This window comes from Poecilia mexicana, unplaced genomic scaffold, assembly GCF_051168715.1.
Source record: "Poecilia mexicana isolate PSO_F unplaced genomic scaffold, ASM5116871v1 scaffold_11, whole genome shotgun sequence".
In the NCBI taxonomy this organism is placed as follows: domain Eukaryota; kingdom Metazoa; phylum Chordata; class Actinopteri; order Cyprinodontiformes; family Poeciliidae; genus Poecilia; species Poecilia mexicana.
In genome coordinates, this window is record NW_028263380.1 from 18356289 (window position 1) to 18375649 (window position 19361).

At 40.1% G+C, this 19361-nt stretch overlaps 1 protein-coding gene across 10 annotated transcripts in view; it reads left to right on the forward strand.

Moving 5' to 3' along the window:
• The window catches only part of rbms3 (RNA binding motif, single stranded interacting protein), a 321058-nt gene that overhangs the window by 111488 nt on the left and 190209 nt on the right, over nucleotides 1-19361 (forward strand). For all 10 annotated transcript variants that reach the window (XM_088010352.1, XM_088010348.1, XM_088010351.1 and 7 more), the window contains one exon: nucleotides 16741-16898. In XM_088010352.1, coding sequence (XP_087866478.1) covers nucleotides 16741-16898 — 158 coding nt within the window. The remainder of the gene's footprint in view (nucleotides 1-16740; nucleotides 16899-19361) is intronic.

Genomic DNA, 19361 nt, shown 5'->3' on the forward strand with positions numbered 1-19361 from the left:
AATAATTGGAAAAAGATGATAATAAAAACAACATGAGTTTCATTGTGATGGTAATTGCCCATTCACAGAATCTGGCAAGCCTCTTCATATTCAGTCTCGGTGATGCTTCTGTATTGGATATTTAGGGGACTGCTTGCTGCTGTCCATGTGCTAATCTGTGCCTTTGTGTAATGGAACAAGTACTTTTTTTTTTCTGAGATGCTATAGAACCTCACTTTAAGGATAAAACAAGAAAACTGCAGAGCCAAACAATACTGCTATCATCTCATAAAACGTTTTTACTACATGATGAATACAGGGCTTAGAAAATACAACAAACCAGACCACCGAATATTCTTGTAAAAGTAAAATCTAAATCAGAACATCTGATTTCGTCAGTTGTTAGAAATCAACTGAAACCATTTTTGCAATGGAGGATTTAGTGAAAAAGCATGAGCTATGTGATTAGAAAATAAACCAATGAAATGCATACCTTACTTGTGCATCTACAAAAAGATAAACAACCAAACCCTAATCTAAAGTAATATTTACATTTTACAAGCACATTTCTGCAAGCTGAAAGTGATCTTAATGCTTTGCAGTGCTCCAATCAGGGTCCTGATAGGAATGTAATAGAGGATCTGTACAAGGAGTTAAAAATTAAAGAGATGTGAAGGAGGGGTCTTCTCACCTCAAAGAGTGGGAGATCATCACCAAAATACCAGTGGAAATGTAAAAAAAGCAGGTCAGTATTTATAAAAAGTATTTTTAAAAAGCATGTGATCCTTGCTGGGATCAAGAACGCAGCAACCACCTTTCTAACTACATCTTCCAGTAGATTATGACCAAAGAAATAAGGAATTGCATTAAATCATTAGTTGTCAAAAGCAAGTAGAAAATGTCCCCCAGGCAAGTATGACTTGAGACTTTATTGTTCTGAAAAAGCTTGTATTTTACCACCAAAATGTCAGAAATTAAACAACCAAAACTGCAAAAGTGTGAAATGGTGAAGGACCAGCAGCTTCCCTCTTGTTGAAAATGGGGTGAATAAATCTTTGACGGGTAATCCTAAACGTATGCTAACACTTGAAAATATTTATAATTCTTGTTTTTATGTAAGAATTTGCCCTCCAAAGTAGGCTAACACTTGACAATTTTGCACGCTTTTCGGAAATGTACTTCCGTCTACCTTTGGTGTGTGAAGCCGACTACCTACAAGTTATGTGAATAAATTCAGCCTAATTTGGGTAGAAACCTTCATTTATGCAAAACAGTTTTTTCCCCGAGCCTGAAGTAGACTGATAAATATATGAATGTGCTATAAACATTGGCTTTTTTTTTTCTTTCTCATCCTACCATGAAGTGGAAATAAGTCATAACTTCAGTTACCTTTGAAGATCCAAACGGACTGATTGCGTCAGAGTTGGGTTTGTTTTAACCCAGATGGCCTGTGTTTATGTGTACTGGCTGTGATCCATTGCCGTGTCCAAGTGTTGCATGCATTAAACTCTTCCAGCAGCCTGGCAAGGACACAGCAGACCAGAGTCACTGAGGCAAGCAGTCAGGATACGTGGAAACATTACACCATTACACTCACCTACTCCTCAGACACGGTGACTTATCTCATGAATAAATCACACTATCAAGGTCCGAGTGACTCAGACACTGCATCTCTTCTTCTTTGGCAGTCGTCTGCTTCCCAATTCATCTTTTTTTTCCCCTCTCTGCTACTTCTCTCTTTCTACTTCGCATCGTTTTTTTTTTTTTTTTTTAAGTCGCTCGCTCTAGCTGGCTGCCCAACTGTGCTCACTTTATTTATCACGCAATTGTGACATTTTTTGGATAAAGCTGCACACTCGCTCTGATTGAACTCTGCTTGTGTGAGCAGAAAAACACTTGGGTTTCCAGTAAGTCATGCGACTGACAGACCAGGATGGCCAGCCCAGTAGAGGCTGTCTCTTGTCCTTTAAATCACTCAGAGATGCTTCTAAAAGGTCTCCAACTCGAGCATCATTCTCTCATCCAAACCAGTAAAACAGAGAAAACATCTGTTTGTGGGAGGGGAAACGATAACCTAATAGTTCAAGAAAAATAAATGACAAAATATTATTTTAGTTCTCTCTTTGATATAAAGTCTACACTTTTTCCCAATATTCCTTTCCGGATTTTGTGACATTTCCAGGTGTGTGTGCAAAGGCAGAATGTTAGATGGCAGTTCCAAATATTTCACAATGCGGCATTGTTCTCAGATTGAACTCGAGTAAAACAATCCCCTGTGTAGTCCCGATGCCGGCTGCTGACAGCAGCTTTGCAGTACGCATGCATCGGCCCGAGGAGGCGGGCGGATACAGGTTATTTTCTGTTGAGTAATGCTGTTATTCCTTGAAAGGGGGGGGATACTTGCTTAACTCAGTGCGAGATCTGGCACAGCGAATTCTTTGCCCTACTAAACTCTTAACACTATGTAAAAACTCCCCAATGGCGCTTAGACTGGGAGGAGAAAGGGGGTTAGGAGAGATTCAGAGAAGAAAGCACAAAGGAGAAATGGAGGACGAGCAGCCAGATGAGGATTGGGATGGATTTAGAGATAGATAGGAGCTGACTGAACGGATTGGGAAAGGTGAATAGAGGATAGAGGGAAGACTAGAAAGGGATGAGTTCTGTTAGGGAGGAAAAAGGGGGCAGGGAATGGAGGTTCACAGAGTTTAGTAGTGAGGATAGCTTGGTGTCTGTATGTATAAAACAAAACACTTAGGCTGTCAGGAGTTTTTTTTTTTTTTTTTTGTCCAATGTCAAAATACAGGGCTTGGGATAGAAAACAGGTCTATGATTAAAAAAAGGCTTTGCATGGTGTAATGTTGAAGCCAAATAATTCAGATTTAAATTCACATAAACTTGTCAAATGAGAATAATAGGAAACATGTTCCCAGCCTGCACAAGTGGAAGCTGGTTTTCAGGTAACAAACCAGAGTGTAGAGCACCATAAACATTGATGAGCAGATGATGTAGCAGCATATACTTATACATATAAGTATGTAATAAGTACAGGTACATGCTAGTAAGTTCTTGTAAGGCCAGGTAATAACCCAAGTATTTAAATGTATGAAACTCGGGAGAAATCTACAATATACAGAACACACGGCTCTCAACAACTGGGATCGGACGCTGCTGCTTTGCACCATGAAGAATGGAATAAAGACCCATGTTTTCTGAGAAACCCTCCTCACTCAAATACATTTATCACACTAACATGCCAAACTTGCTCTTAGTGCTTCAGTGTAAGCAGTAAATACTTACATTAGGGTTTCCTACAAGACTTTTAACCAAAGCAGTTTACAACTGCTTTGGTTAAAAGCATCTGTTAAATGACTGACTGCAATTCTAAATACTTCTGACAAAGTAGGAAAAGTTTATATGAACGACACTGGAACAAACAATGTTGTTTTTTTTGTTTTGTTTTGTTTTCTGCTGGCTGCAGTCAGCTTACCAGCAGTTCCTTTAGATCCAGTGGGTTAAATGTGAAGTATTTAGAGACTCGACTTGGTTGAAGGTTTCTTGAGGTATTCAAATTTTGATGGAAACAACACCAAACTCACAAAACCTTTGGGTTGTTGATCAACTACAACACATTTTCAGTGGTGTTAAATGTTGCGATAGTATTATGTGAATACACAGTGTTTGATATATCAAAAATGACCGGCACTAAGTCTCTTTTTTTTTAGATATGCTGTTCAGTTTTTTGATTGCAAAAATAAGTTTAACTATGCCAGATTTGCATGCACATTACGATGAGGCATTCTTTTCCCTGCTATGGTTTTCTTTGTCTAAAGAAAGCAAAAGCATTCTCTTTGCCTTGATTGCCTGCTGCCTCCATGACCTTTTGTGAAACTCATCTGGAAGTTCACATCCATCAAAATCTCATTTACAGCCTGTCTTGCAATTAAATAGTGGCGCCATGTCAGAGCCATTTTGCTTTTGTTTAATGCACTGTAATATTTTTCAGGCATAATGTTGTCATTTTTTAGAGCAAACTTGAGTTCCTGTGCTTCATTTGACTATATCCATGTGTTTAAAATTTGTCAGAGTACTAAAACCAAAAATTGTGGAGTTAAATAGCCATTACAGATGTGGGCTTTTTCAATTCTACGTTGGTGTAGCGGCTTTCTTTTTGCTTCTGCTTACACACCTGATATTTCTGGCAGGGATGAAATGGGAACTCGGGTTGGTTAAGATCCCTGTGTGGAATCTCCGGATGGCTTTTTCAGATGTATGTCATAAAATAACTTTATAAACCACCTCAATCCAATCATTCTTTGCTCTCTTGCTGATTGTTATGGCTGTCTCCAGGCTTCCTGTCACAACAGTGGTTGGTGTTTTGTGCCAGTATTTAGTCTGGCAACTTTCAGGATGCTTCAGTGATTACATTCCTCTGGAGGATAAAAGTGACATTGCAGACTCTAACCCCCTCCAAAAAAACAGAAACATAAAAAAAATGCATTTCAAATGAACTAAATATTCAAAAACTATGAAGATATGTGTTCAATCTTGTGACTATGCATGGATCTTAACGTTTCTTTATATACATTGCATGTTCTTGTCAGATATATTAATGGCACAAAGGAACCCAAATGGCTAAAGTATATTGGACCAGCATATATGCTATAAAATTGTTGCATTGAGTTTTCTCCATATCCTGACTGGATTATGAAACAGTGTAAAAGGTTTTCTAATAGGTCCAGCTTCATTCTGTATTATATATATATATATATATATATATATATATATATATATATATATATACATCAAGGACAAAGCCTCAACGGACGATGTGCTCAACGAATGTCTCAGGCAATGGGGAACAGAGGACGAGGTGCTGGAGGAACCATCATGGGAGGACAAGGCCCTACATGGGATGTACCACCGACAAATAACTGAAGTGGCTGATATCAGGAAATCCTACCAATGGCTGGAGAAAGCTGGACTCAAGGACAGCACGGAGGCCCTCATCCTGGCCGCCCAGGAACAGGCCCTAAACACCAGAGCAATAGAGGCTCAGATCTACCACACCAGACAAGACCCAAGGTGTAGGTTGTGCAAGGAGGCCTCTGAGACAGTCCAGCACATAACAGCAGGGTGCAAGATGCTGGCAGGGAAAGCGTACATGGAACGACATAACCAAGTGGCGGGCATAGTGTACAGGAACATCTGTGCAGAATATGGACTGGAAGCCCCGAGGTCAAAATCGGGGACACCCCCAAAGGTGGTGGAGAATGACCGAGCTAAGATCCTGTGGGACTTCCAGATCCAGACAGACAAGATGGTAATGGCGAACCAACCGGACATTGTGGTGGTGGATAAAGAACAGAGGAAAGCCGTTGTGGTGGATGTAGCAATACCAAGTGACCACAACATCAGGAAGAAGGAGCATGAGAAACTGGAGAAATACCAGGGCCTCAGAGAGGAACTGGAGAAGGCCTGGAAGGTGAAGACCACAGTGGTGCCTGTGGTCATCGGGGCCCTCGGGGCAGTCACCCCCAAACTGGAGCAGTGGCTCAAACAGATCCCAGGAACAACATCAGACATCTCAGTCCAGAAATGTGCAGTTCTAGGCACAGCCAAGATACTGCGCAGAACCCTCAAGCTCCCAGGCCTCTGGTAGAGGACCCGAGCTCAGAGGATGAAAGAGACCACCCACGGAGGGTGAGAAGGGAATTTATATATATATATATATATATATATATATATATATATATATATATATATATATATATATACACATAGCCACGTCTGCTCTTCTGTAGTTCACTGTTGACATATGTTTCATCCTATCTTCATCATCTCATTACTGTAAGAAACTAAAAATCTAAAAAAAACAATATATCTCATGTTCTCACTCACAAATTAGCAAATCTAGTCCTGACATGGAAATGTATTTCTTGAACAAGGTAAATTTGGACTAGTCACGTAATTATCTGCCGTTCTCCCTTGTCCAATCTCTCTGCCTCTCTTTTTCGATTACCCTGACTGATAAGAAAGGCTTTTTAAAGAAAATTCAAGACCGAACATCTGAGGGGAAGATCTCTTAGGGATTTATAACCTTATTACTTTAGCTTTTTATTGTGTTAGCTGGCATGCGCAGACCTATAGATGTTTATACTGTATTGTGCTGCACTGCCTTTTTCACAAGTCTGTGCCGATATCGGGTTGTGTTAGTGAGAACGGTGTTGGCATCATTCAGTTATGCAAACATTACATAGTTCCTTTGACTTATGGCTGCTGGCACACAGTCAAACACACATGCAGGTCTGAGGTCAGTGTCGGGCAGTAACTCATGCACAGAGCTGTTGGGGAACTTTCAGCCTCTCTGCACCTTCTCTGTCAATTACAGGCTTATTTATGAATTTGAGCAAAGTTGACCTTCTGGAAGAGTGGACCTAAATTTGTTTGTCTGCAGAATAGCATGACAAATGGCTAAGCGTCTCCGATATCAATCTGTCTCCCGTCTCCCTCTCTCTGCCTGACATTCTGCTATCTATAGTTGTTCATTCAAAATCTGGCAATTTGTCAAGCAATTGGCCCTGGATGTCAGACAAAGACATGCACACCTAGAGCTACTGTAGCATGAGAGACTGATATATTCCAGAGTAGATGAACGTTTAAAGGTGGGAGGTAAAGACAGATTGAGCTGAGTTTCCATTACGCGGACTCTTCTTCTGTTTTTCGGGATGCGAGCGAAGCCTTGGCGTTCCAGGGCCGGGTGCCAGCCGATGTGTGTTCCTGCACTGCTAGGCATTTGTTTCAATGAAAAACAGCTACACCATGTCCTCCGCCTCCTCCACACAGTCCCGTGTTTGTACTTAAACTTCCTGTGAAAAACATAATTGACTCCTGAAGAATGTGTCCAATTAGTGGCGAAGAATAGGGTTGGGGCTTAGTGACTGCTTCTGGGTTTTGTTTTTGCTTTTTCTTTTTCAATTGAAACTGAACTTTCCACTTTCGCTCTTCTGGGTCCAGAGCTATAGTTACCCAGCGGTCTCCAGTTAGCGTAACGTTCAAACATTATAATTGCTCCAACCTTCTCAGCTTGTCATAGTTTTTCAAAGTTCCCTACAAATTTTCAGTTTCTAATCAGAGATGGGGAATATTGTTTAGCTTTTGAATATATGGTGTGCACTATAGATCAGGTATTCGAAAGCTTTCTTGTTCAACACATTGATTTTGATGGTACATTTTCATCACTTAACTGCTCTAGTATGCCATTGCTAATGCTGTAAACAACTTGCAACTGATGTAAATTCACAAAAGATTTCTTAACACAGGGCAAGTTTTCAGACAGACCCCTCAGGATCCTTCTATTATATGAAACTAAAATAAAATGGGGTAATATTCAAGTGTTTAAAATATGGTTAATCTTCTGCCGGTTAAGGCGGATGTCAGGATTTAACTAGCTATATTTTGCCAATTTATTTAAAATTTTCTTATCAGCACTGGCACTATGCCGTTTCTGAAAAGAAATGTGTAATATTTCTCTGATTTATTTTTTCTTTAATTATTTCTGCAACCAAAACAATATTTTTGCAAATAAGTTCAGTTGCATGAGTTAAAGATACTACCAAACAATCCTGGATTACATTTCTGCAATTTATATATATATATATATATATATATATAAATATATCTATTTTGGGGAGAGGATGCAACCAAGTGGATTCAGTTGGTGAACAGATTTAGAGCATTTGGTTTCCTAATATGTCCCTCTCTTGGTTGCCTTGCCTTTAAATGAGCATCTCTATCTGCCCACTCCTTCATTGCAGTCATCCTGCAGTCTCCACTCCTACACTGCAAAGCTTGCAAACAGACCCAGCTGGCTATAATGATGACAAATCAGCCCAAATATTTATGTCCATAGAGTTTCACTTTGTCTCTGCCCACGGCTCGCCCAGTGCTTTCTCTTGCAGATTCCTCGGCGCTGTACTTCCAGCCAAGCCGTCATAATCTGCGCAGCACAAACACACTTAAGCCCCAGTTATGTCACCTAAACATTGGCTGACTCTTGATGTCCACAGAGAACCAAGTTAAGGGTTGCTGGAGGACTGGTGCATGCAGTCCAGCTCCACTTTTAGGTTGTGTTTGAGGACATTGTTGCCAACCAACCTGAAAGTTGAAGTGATGTGTATTTCATATTTCGTGTAAGGGGGAAAAAAAAATGTTTACAACAGAATAAAAAGCAAAATAAGTGTATTCAGTTTGTTGAACATTACAAAAATATTTAAGCTAAACATTTAAATAGAGATCCCAAGCATGCACTAGGGAAATGTGCAAACTCCATGCAAAAAAAAAAGAAGAGCCCAGGTGAAGATTTTAACCTGGACCTTCTTGCTTTAAGGCAATGGTACTATTAATGAAACGGCATGAAGGCCCGTATCGTTTAGCTGCTTTTCAAACTGAGAGACTCCAGTAATTCCTGAATAGCAGATGTTTGTAGCTCATACTTGGAGAACTGTAGCAAAGACCCTAAAAAGCATTTAGGGTTGGTGTGAGATTCATGTTGGCTTATGAAATACGAGGGATTATAGCTCTCGGTCAAACCGAAATAAAAGAGCGACTTCCCGCTGGTCGACACTGTTTGTTGGAAACGTATAACCACATATCTTGAATTATTTTAAGAGCATGTTAATCTTCAGGTGTTAAAGGAGGCAACGTTCCGAGAGAGAGGTATGAATAAACAGTGTCGGTACGAAAGGCTGCTAGTTTTCATACCTAAAAAAAACAACAAAAAAAAACTTTGGTATGAAAAAGCAAAAGGAACAAAGTGAGCAATACTCCATAAAATATGAGTTGTTTTTCACACAACTAAAAGTCATGGGCTGAATTTGAAGGCAGCGTTTCTGTATTATGACACATGGAAAGTGGAAGCTGTTGAAACAAAGCGAGAACAGAGAGCACATAAAAAGAGAAAATAGTTAGATGAAAGAGATCTTTAACAATTTTAACAGAGTGGGTAAACCTGTAGTTATACTTGTTTTAGTGTTTATCATCGTTAGCCAACCAGTGTGTTGTGTCAGACAGCCTGGTTGACTTCAGATACGTTAGCCTGTATGTGTAAGGTTTGTTCTTTTCTAGCTTGTCCCTCTTCTGCCTCTTATAACACTCTTAGACCTTCGATTTAACTCTGGCAGTTAATGGCTGTTATATATATATATCTGTCTTAAACATCTTTTTTTTCTTTCTTTCTTCTCCTCATGCCCCCACATACAGAGAGCTAACAATCTCTTCTGCTAAGATGCATTTGGCTGTAGGATCAGCAGTGCTGCATTCCCAGGTGAATTGGGGATGATTTGCTATTCACTCCTCTGGCTATGCTTTACCAAGAGAGGGCCGTGGACACACACTGAACAAGTAAAGAAAGGACGACAAGCAGGTTTCCAGCGTCCCTTGCTCTTCTTTGAGCATTGAGATTCAGTCATGGCTTCTAAAGCACATGTTTTTGAGCTAAAGGTTTAGAAGCAGCAATCCAGGATGGATGGGGGATTTGTGTTCCTTCCGTGCTTTAAGGCTGCTGCGAATGCAGCCGACCGCCGAGCAAACCGTTAGTTCTGGCAGTTTGGAAGGGATGCCTCTGGGAGCATGCTCGCCTCTAAGAGTCTTTGCAGAGACTTTGCCAGCATGAATTAATGGAGAATGAGTTGGGAGGCTTTTTTCCTCCATTTTTAAGAGACTGGGTGTAATTTTTTATTTTTTTATTTTTTTTACAGCAGTGTCTGACTTGGACTGAGGAGAAATGCACAGAACAGGAAACGCATATTAACACAGTAACAGACGCACGTGTGTGTGTGTGTGTGTGCGTGTGTGTCTGCCTGGCGACCTGAAATAGCGGTGTCATGACCGTGTGCAGGCTTGGGCAGGGTTGTGCTGGCTTACTGATGATATTGACAGTATGGCCTTGTCTGGCCCAGTTCCAGTGTTGAGTTAGATCCTCTGGCCTCCTATAAATCAGGCCCAATTACTACATTGGTGTGCAACCACCTCATTCAGCTCTGCCCTGCACTGCAGGGAAACACAGAGGAGGAAAATGATGTAAAAAAGAAAAAAAAAAAAGTCTTTGATCCCACTTACTGAAACAACTGACTGTGATTTGTAAAGGTACTTATTGTTTACACCAGAATATGACATTTTCTTGTTTCTAACATCTTTTGAACAGATCAACAAATCATTCTAGAGTAAATTTAAAATGTTTATCTTTCATCCTCTATAATTTCTTTTTCTCACCTTTGTTTCTCCTTTTGTTTTGTTTTTTTCATTTATTGAAAACAAAAAAATTGCTTAAAAATGAACCAGGGACCTTAATAATGTTGTAACTTCCTGTTTTTAATCTGTTTTTTTTTACTGTTTTATATTATGTCCAAATGTTCCAAATAACTTTCAATTAAAATGCAACATTTTATGACTGAATCATTCCTCGCCTTACAGGACTTTGCTGTGTATAAAGGTAGCTTTTCTAAAATCATTTACACTAAATTCTACGTTCTGTTACACTAATCATATTCCCTAAAACTACACAGATTGACTAAAGCAAGTCTCTTATTGAAATGAGATTTAGCTACCCAATCAGAGTTGCATATAGAAACAAAGATGACTAAAAAAATGGCCTCTCATATGTGGATAACTGTGACCACACCTGCTTTGCGGCACCTGTTGGTAAGAGACATATGCTGGGCAGCAACGAAACAATGTCCCTCATCTGTTAGGAACAAGACAAACTGGCAAGTTTAAAAACTTGAACTTGCTTGACAATGTCCAAATTGTGATGGCTAGGTGATTGGGTTAAAACCTGTCCAAACCTGCATCTCAGGTGGGATATCTGCAGAGATCAATATCTATCAAAAGAGCCCCAAGGAAGGAACAGTGGTGACCCAGTAATAGAGGTTATATCTACCATCAGCTCAATGACGCAGGTAGAGAGAAAACTCCCTCTCAGATTGCTGAAAAATATAAATGCTGTTTTTACATAGAAAAAGCTCACAACATACAGCATTAGAGTTAGGTATTTAAAGGACTACACAGCTGCAAGTCATCAAAGTGGCCATGCCAGCCACTGTCTATATTTAAGGGCACCAACAAGGCATCCTATCCGAACTGGATTTTCGATAGGATGCCTTGTTGGGAATCTGGAAAGAAGTTGGAGATTTTCTATTTATCTGAAGCAGTTGTTACTTTGACATAAACCACTTTCCTAACTAACTATGCAAAGTTCATACATTTGTTCATGGAAACAATATTTGATTGCGACTGGGGGGTCATTTTAGCTGGTTAATGCACTTTACCCCTGAGGCACAAATAATCCATGAAGAGTTGAAGTACAACAAGAAGTTTGAAGTGTTGAAAGGGCCTGCAGGTTCCACACATTTCAATTCAATTGGGCAACAGTGGGGATGTACTGGACTAGCAAGTCAAATTACTACTAGTCAATGTCCTTGGCTTCTAAATGCATCTTTGGTCTAACACACCTGAACAAAATGTCTGAATGACCTCCTTAGCATGCAGTCAATATTTCATTCAGATGTTCTTAAAGTAGCAGAACATTGCCCCCCCCCTGAAGTTTCAAATCCCTGCTTTAGATCTTAGGATATTAAACATCACTCAAGATGGTGCAACACTTTTTACATCTCTAGATGCCCCCAGCAGCAAGGAATCGGTTTAAGTAACGGCAGCATTCATCACTTTTAAGTACATCCAGCTGGATTCAGAGATGTTGCACTGGAGTCAGTTTGAAATAAAAAAAAAAAAAGTCATTTGCCAATTTTTGTACATGCTGCATTTGTTCTTGCAGCTGTAAATATCTCTGCCTTTTATCTAGGTGACGAACATTAGAGGGAGACAGCAGTAATGTTAGCTTTAAAACTGCCCAACCTCCATCTCCACTCACACTATTTTCCTCATATTCTGCATGCATTGCATCAGCAAATGTTATCCTTATCCCCATCAAAAACTGTAAAGCCTCAAAATTGCATTGTAATTTTCTGCATTGTAGTATTTTGAGCCAAAAAAAAAAGAAAATTCATATAGCAAGAAAGAAAAAAAGACTTAACGGGTGCAGAGCCATTCTGCATTAAAAATTTTTCCAAGTAAGCCCATAAACTGGTGTTAGATTTTTATTACGTGTTATGTTTTTTTACTTTTTCAAGATTAGGTCAAATAGGAGTCTGTTCTCAAGAGAACAGTAAATGTGCTTCATTTACACATTTTTGTGTGTGTGTTATTGATCTCTCACTGCACTTCCAGCTACATTCACCCACTTAAATTCACACATCAGTCAGTAAATTAAAGCCATCATAGGATTCAGACTCTTGCTTAACAACACCGACATGTGGGGTGGGGAAGCTGAGATTTGACTCCAGTTGGCAGACGACTGCTTGCGTTCAGCCAGCAACGAGATTTTATTCTTGTATCCGAATGATTCGAAGCGCTATAAAAACTGCATTGGCCATTGTAGCTGAGTTCGCCTCAGAAAGCTGGGGATGTAAAAAGTTTGGGAACAAAACAAAATATCTAAACTGTTAGAAATAAAATGGATTTTTTTTAAATTGATTTATTTTATTGAGCATTAAAAATCTTTTTTTTTTTTGATATGATGGAACACATATTAGGTTCAGGCTGTTTTTAAATGACATTCCTGCTTTCAGTAACAAAAGAGGGCTACTAGCTCTGTTAAAGAAATGTGTGTTGTCCTTGTGTGGATGTGTGAATATACATTGCAACGCTGTGTGCCCTCAGCCTTTGCGACGCACGCTAGATTTATCACCCTCACTTAATACACTCATAAACATTCCCTGGCATGTCACACAGGCTGCGAACCCCCCTGCACGACTGGCTCGGTAAATTGGGCCTGTGTAAACCATTTTGCCTGTCTGAAATACAGTGCAGCAAATTGAAATCCCCAGTAAGTCTGCGTAGCGCCATGTCACAGCTGGGTAGGGAGGCGGCAGAATGGAGGTTTTCTCATTTACCACCTGGAGTTTAACCCCCCCACCCCCACCCCCACCCCCAAGTGTCATGACCAGCTTTTCTCCCGCTCTTCTCCGTTTCTCTTTTCAAGTCTTCCCATCAGGCTCTTTTTAACTTTCTGCTTCCCCTCCCTCCCACCACGACCCGACCTTCATCTCCCTCCCCCCCCCTCTTCGTGGAAATATACTATAACTGCTGCGTTCAGTCCTCGTCACTCTGACATGAGTCCAGTATTTATTGTATATTTGGGAATCTTTTAGGCTGACAGGTTGAGGGCAAACTGCAGTCATTAAACTGTCCAGGAAGGGAAACAAGCTTGGTTATTAACCTCAAGGGTGGCAGCAGAGAAGCCCGCAGACAAGTGATTTTTAAAATGGCTGAATTATTTGGCAATGACCTGTGTGCCCACTAAATTTCTCTTACGCCTTTACAACCGACTGCAGAAGGTTCCTCTAGCGTAAGTATATTAACTTGAAAAGTCTTTTTGGATCTTTTAAAACATAACATGAAAACAGAAGATGGCTATTGGTCACTATTTGTTTTCAGCCATTCAGAAACGTTCACTCTCTCGAGACCTTTGGCGCCCACCTTAGGCGCACCATTCCTCATCCCAGAGCACTTCTCCAGCCTTTTTTCTTTTCCCCTTGGATAACCTCACTCTGTGCCTCTTCGCCCAGGACTGTAAGTAATGGGCTCATTTTGACCCTCCATGCCTCATTGTGTAAGATTTCAGCTTCTGACCTTAAAAAATGAAAGCAAATCGATGGGGTGGGACACATGAATTCCAAAGAGTAAAATTCAAGCCAAGCCTGGAGCCTAAGAGGAGGAAGAGAGCTGTGTGGATCACTGAAGAACTTCACAAAAGCCTGAATGAAAGGAAGGAACTTTTGCATTAACGCACAGCTCCTAGAGCAACTGTCTATGTAGTGAGATGACATTTGCAACACTCTGTGAGTAAATTAGGCTACAGTGAATTTGGACAAAGCAAAATGAAGAGCTGAGAGTAGGGGAGACAAAGGTAAAAAAAAAAAAAACAAAACCTCAAAGTCGAGGCTTGAACTGCAGCTGTGAAAGTTCAAGGAACCCTAAGAAGGTGGAAATAACTCAATAGAGCATTCAAGGGATTGAAATTCCTGTGCACAGCTGCCAGAGCAAATGTTGCTTAATTTTGTTCTTTCTCCTTGTGGCTTGTGCAACTATGTCCAGAAGACGAGACAGAAGGCATTTAAGTGAAGATATAGTGTTGATTTTAAAATCTTGAACTTGTTTTAAGTCTTATGAGTAGCTGCGTTTTCATTGCAGATGTGGGCAAATCTTTGTCTATGTTCTGCTAATGTTGATAAAACACAATTTCCCAATTGCAGTGTCATACACCTTTAATCAAAAGACCAGTTTATTTAACATCTTCACTGGTTTCTGCTTTCTATAAACACCTACTTATGCCAATAGTTGGTAATTAATTTACTGAAATATTACGTACCTTGAGTTGTGTGCATTTTGCTCATCTTGGCCATTTTAGTTTATTTAAACATGTTATTAGGTAAGGATCCAAACATTTACATATCAAATTCTATCATGTAAATGAAGTACACCCACTGGCCACTTTATTAGGGACACATAGATGAATTGCTCAGCAAAAACTATTTGTGTTGTTGTTTTAAAACTTGAGTTCATTCAGGGTTTTACACATTGGTCACAGCATTACTTCTTTCCGTTCCGTCATGACACCTTTTTTTTTTTTTTTTTTTTTTACCTAAACGTAATGATCTCATTAACATCTTAGTCTGAAATGCCAGTGTTCAGTGCCGCAAGTACCTAAAGTGGTCAAAAAATTACACTGTCATGTCTTTCAATACAAAAATTCAGCATGCTGAGGTGAGTTGATCTTCATCAGGGCAGACAGAGCTACTATGCAGTTCATGGCATCACATGACTTAATTATGGTGTTCTTTTTAGGAGATTTGAATAAACTTAATCACTGTAAATAATGTAGTGGTGGGGTATGTGTGCTGTCACTGTGAGTTGCAGTAGGCTACAGAATTTTTGTACGTGTGAAAAATATCAAATGACGCATGCTAAGATGGATAATATGTAAAGAAAAGAAACTTACTTAGACCCAGATATCTTCATACGTTAGTGTGACGGGGCTATTAAATTGCCTTCTGTGCCGTTATCTTTAGATGATCTCAGATCACATGATTTGGATTTGAACTGGATAAAGTCTTGGTTTGTTACCGACATGTTCTAGGTGGCTGTTTTTTGCACCTGCATCGAGAGAGAGCTCCTTCTGTGTTCTCACACTGCGTGTGTGTGTGTTCTCATCGGTCTGATTGTATTCCAGCATACAGTGTGTGTACGTGTTAGCATGGCACAGAGAGTGGCTGCCCATCAGTTCCATTTAGCTCAGCGTGGTAATTGGCCATCCATTGATGGACGTGGCTCCCTCTTCACGCTCCAGGGACCCCGGCTTTTTGTCTGAGAAGTGGGAGTAGACACGCTGGCATGGCACACACGCTTAAAATAGCGCATCAAATCAGCCATGCTCCAACAGTCGCTGTTAACGTGTGGTGCAAATCGGAGGGCTAATGGTGTGTGTGTGTGTGTGTGTGTGTGTGTGTGTGTGTGTTTTCACAGCATGTTTTAAGGTTTTAAGGTCCTCCCCTGGGAGGATGAGGGTTAACCTGGTTAACTAGAGCTGTAGGTGGTATTTTGTTATGTCTTCCTCTCTTCCTGGACATCATCTTCTCTTCTGCTTCATCCATCAGTATTTTATTTCTTTCTTTTTTTTTGCATTGCACATAGTCTTTTTCTTTTTCCATGTTTTTTCCACATTCTTTTTCCCTCTCCCTCCTTTCTTACCCACTGGGCTTCAGCTCTCCCTCGCTGTCATTATGTGCAGTGTCCCTGCAATAGAGATATAAATGGTCTGTGAGCAGGGGGCCCTGACTCCTGTACCATAAATCTACACAAACAGAACAACAAGCAAATAAAAGGAGCCAGCGATGGAGGGGGGGGAAGTTGAGTAGGAAAAACAAAGGTGGAATCAAATTTTGAATAAGTTTTGCGAGCTGAGGATTACACTGAAAAAGACATTCATATGTAGATGGTTATAAAATATACTGGAGTGGATTATTGCATCAGGATCACACACTCTCGGAGGTGAAAATTGTTTCGCAGTGTAATGAAATTGGTTCTGGCAATTTCAGTAGAGAGCAGGATCTTGCCATCATTTAAAACTGTTTATAATCTGCTGGAAGCCATATGAAGTCTAATTTGTGAGAGCCTCCTCAGTGAACTGTTTACTTAAAACATAATGAAGTGGACTGGAAAACAAAAATCATATGCTGCATTCAAGATCTCACCTGAAAGCCCTTTTTGGAACGCTGTTATTGTGGAAAGCAATTTTATTTTATTTTTTTTTCTCCCTGTTCCCGATTAAAGGGACGGTATTAAAATATGTATTTATTACGTGCTGCTGTGTTTTTATCTCTTAGCAACAGTGATTTAATCTCTTCTCTGTCTCACAGCTGCCCTAAAATGTCTTGTCTTTTAATTTGTAGTGCTTGCCGTTTCGTCAAAAGCTGTATTTTTATTTTTTTTTATTATTGTTTCACACATTTTTAACTCCCTCGTGAAACATTGTTCCACCTCATCTTAGTGTCTTTAACTTTTTCCTCTTCTCACATAATAGTTTTACTGAAAATATATTGTATCAGTTGGTGCTAAATCATTGTTTTCTCCTTGTGTTTCTTCCAGCAGCCCTATGCTCCACCCCCTCATCCCATGGCTCCTCCCAGCCCCAGCACCAACAGCTGCAGCCAGGGAGGGGCGGAGCAGCTCAGTAAGACCAACCTGTACATTCGCGGTCTGCCGCCTGGAACCACCGACCAGGACCTTATCAAGCTCTGCCAACCGTAAGGACGTCAAACCTTAATACCAAATTCACGTTTGCAAATGTAATCGGCTTCATGTTGGATAGCGCCTGCTCAAAAAAAAAAAACCAAAAATGTATGCCATCATTTCAGAAGGTGATGTCGCAGGTAGAGAGGTTCTGTTAAGGATGTTTTTTCTTCCAAAGATGTTGATCTCGGTCAATTAGGTTTGGACATAAAAATTCAGTACTACATTGGTTAATAAATTTCATATATACTTAAAAATTCTTGACATAAATATTTCATTGATTGGTGTGAAAAATCGGATCATTAGGTTAGGAACTGGTAGTTGCCTTTTCCTGCCCAGAAGTCAGTCAGCCCAGAAGAGGCTGAAGATTTTCTCACAATATTTAATTGCTTAGGACTCTTATATTTGTACTCCATAGCATTTGTTCTCAGTTTGACTCGAGGCTTCGTGTCTATTGAGTGCCACTCTTTAACTTGTATAATTTTGCTACATTTATTGTGCTTTGCTTGGGTTCAATTTAAAATGTGTTTACATCTTCAGTTCCATAGCTCTCCATTTAATACGGGGTCATGTTTTTAATTACTTACTTTTTTGGAAATAATTTCTAACCAGTCCTTTATTTTAGAAATAGTTTTTTTTTTTTTCAGTGTATACATGTCTGCTTTTAATGCATGAAATAAATTACCAGTAGTCCTCGGTCTATACAAATGGTGTGATTAAACTAAGCAGTTCACCTCTTGAGCAGACTGCAGCATGAAAAAGGTCCATACCTTGCACGCACTATTAAACTGCTACCAACTGAGTGCATTTTAAAGTTCCACACAAAGAAGTACTTAGAATGCTCAGACGAATGTTCTCGATAGAGAAGACGCACACAGACCTCCCTGCACACAGCTCAGTGAGGCCTAATAAAGCCTAGATTGGACCACATCCCCCAGGAATCACAGACCAAGCCCTCATCAAGCTGTAACACACAGTCACATGGGCCTTCCTTTTCCTCTTTCTCTCAAACTCACACACGCACAGTCTCTCTCTCTCACACACACACACACACACACAAGCAGCTTTGTTCAGCTTTATTAAGTCCTTTTCGCTCCCAACATGGTGAAAACGAGGTCAAGATCATTAATGCAGACAAGGCCAGCAGATTGTGAAATGCAGGCTATGAGTGAATCTGTCTGGTTGCATAACCTTTTCTTGGCCATTTTTCCAGAAATGTCCTGGTCAAACGTGGCCAATTATTCAATGATGTTTTGGAGACGGGAACATGCCGTCCACTATATTGGGTAATTCTCCCGGTAGTTGTGTCATAAGTCATGCATTTATTCTTGAAACTCACCATCAAGATTCCATTAGGTTGAGAGGCGGCCCGATAGGATTTGGAAAAGCACTCAGCGTTTTGACATTGGATATCTCTGGTTTAGGCCTTTCTAAATGCATTCCGCCCCCCGTTGTACACAGTTGGGCAGTTTCAGTTTGATTTCTAATTCTATATGATCTTAAACATTTCGAGCACCACAATTTGAAAGGTCAAAACACATCAGAGCTTATGCAAAATACTCTGGGATTGTGGATTTGCATTTTAATGTTTTTTTTTTTTTTCTCTACATATTATGGAAAGCAAAAGGCTTTTGTCTTTTCCTGCATGGATTTGCCGTGCTGTCCTCTTGTGGCTGTCCTCCTGTTCAGCTGCTTCCTTGGTTTTTGCTCATCCTCTTGTCTTATATCGCCCATCTTTCCCTCTTTGAGCCCCCAAGGTTGCCCGAGGTTTGCTATGCTAGTGAAAATTCAATGCCACTGAAACTTTAATTAGCCAGACTGTGTTTCAGTGGCAGGCGGGTGGCAGCATTTTAGAAAAGGTCATTCAACTGTTCTGCAGAAACCAGCTCCCTGGGTTCCCTTCAGCTTTTTTTTTTTTTTTTTCCTTCCCAGATGCCCTGGCACTTTTCAACACACAAAGCTCCTCCTCTCATGGCTCCCAACCCTGGCAGCTCTCCCAGGGAGACTGAATGTTAGACATAAACTCTCACTAAATATGGCAGCTTTATTTTAAGGATAAAGAAAATTATTTTAATCTTGTTAGCAGGCTTAGGTAATTTTCATAATCATAAGCAAGGGCTGGTAAGCTTGCTCAGACAATTTCTGTCATTATTTCTGTGGTTTCTGGCTGCTCTGTCACACGCAAGCGCCGCTCGAGTCCTGGTTCACCTCTATATGGAAAGCAAAACCAACTGCTGCCAAACTGCTGCATTCTTGTCAAGAAGCCATGTTGTAGCTGCTGATTTGACGCCGCAAATTACAATAAAATAAAGTTGCCAAAATAATGGAAGATATTTTTCTGTTGCTGTGCTTGTAACCTTGCTCTGTGGAACTGAAATTTCATTGCCAAAATTCTGTTAAATTCACTTCAAGCAATCTTCACCACAGCTTTAACTTATCTCATATTTGTTCATAAAATTAAAAAGTGTGTCAGAAAT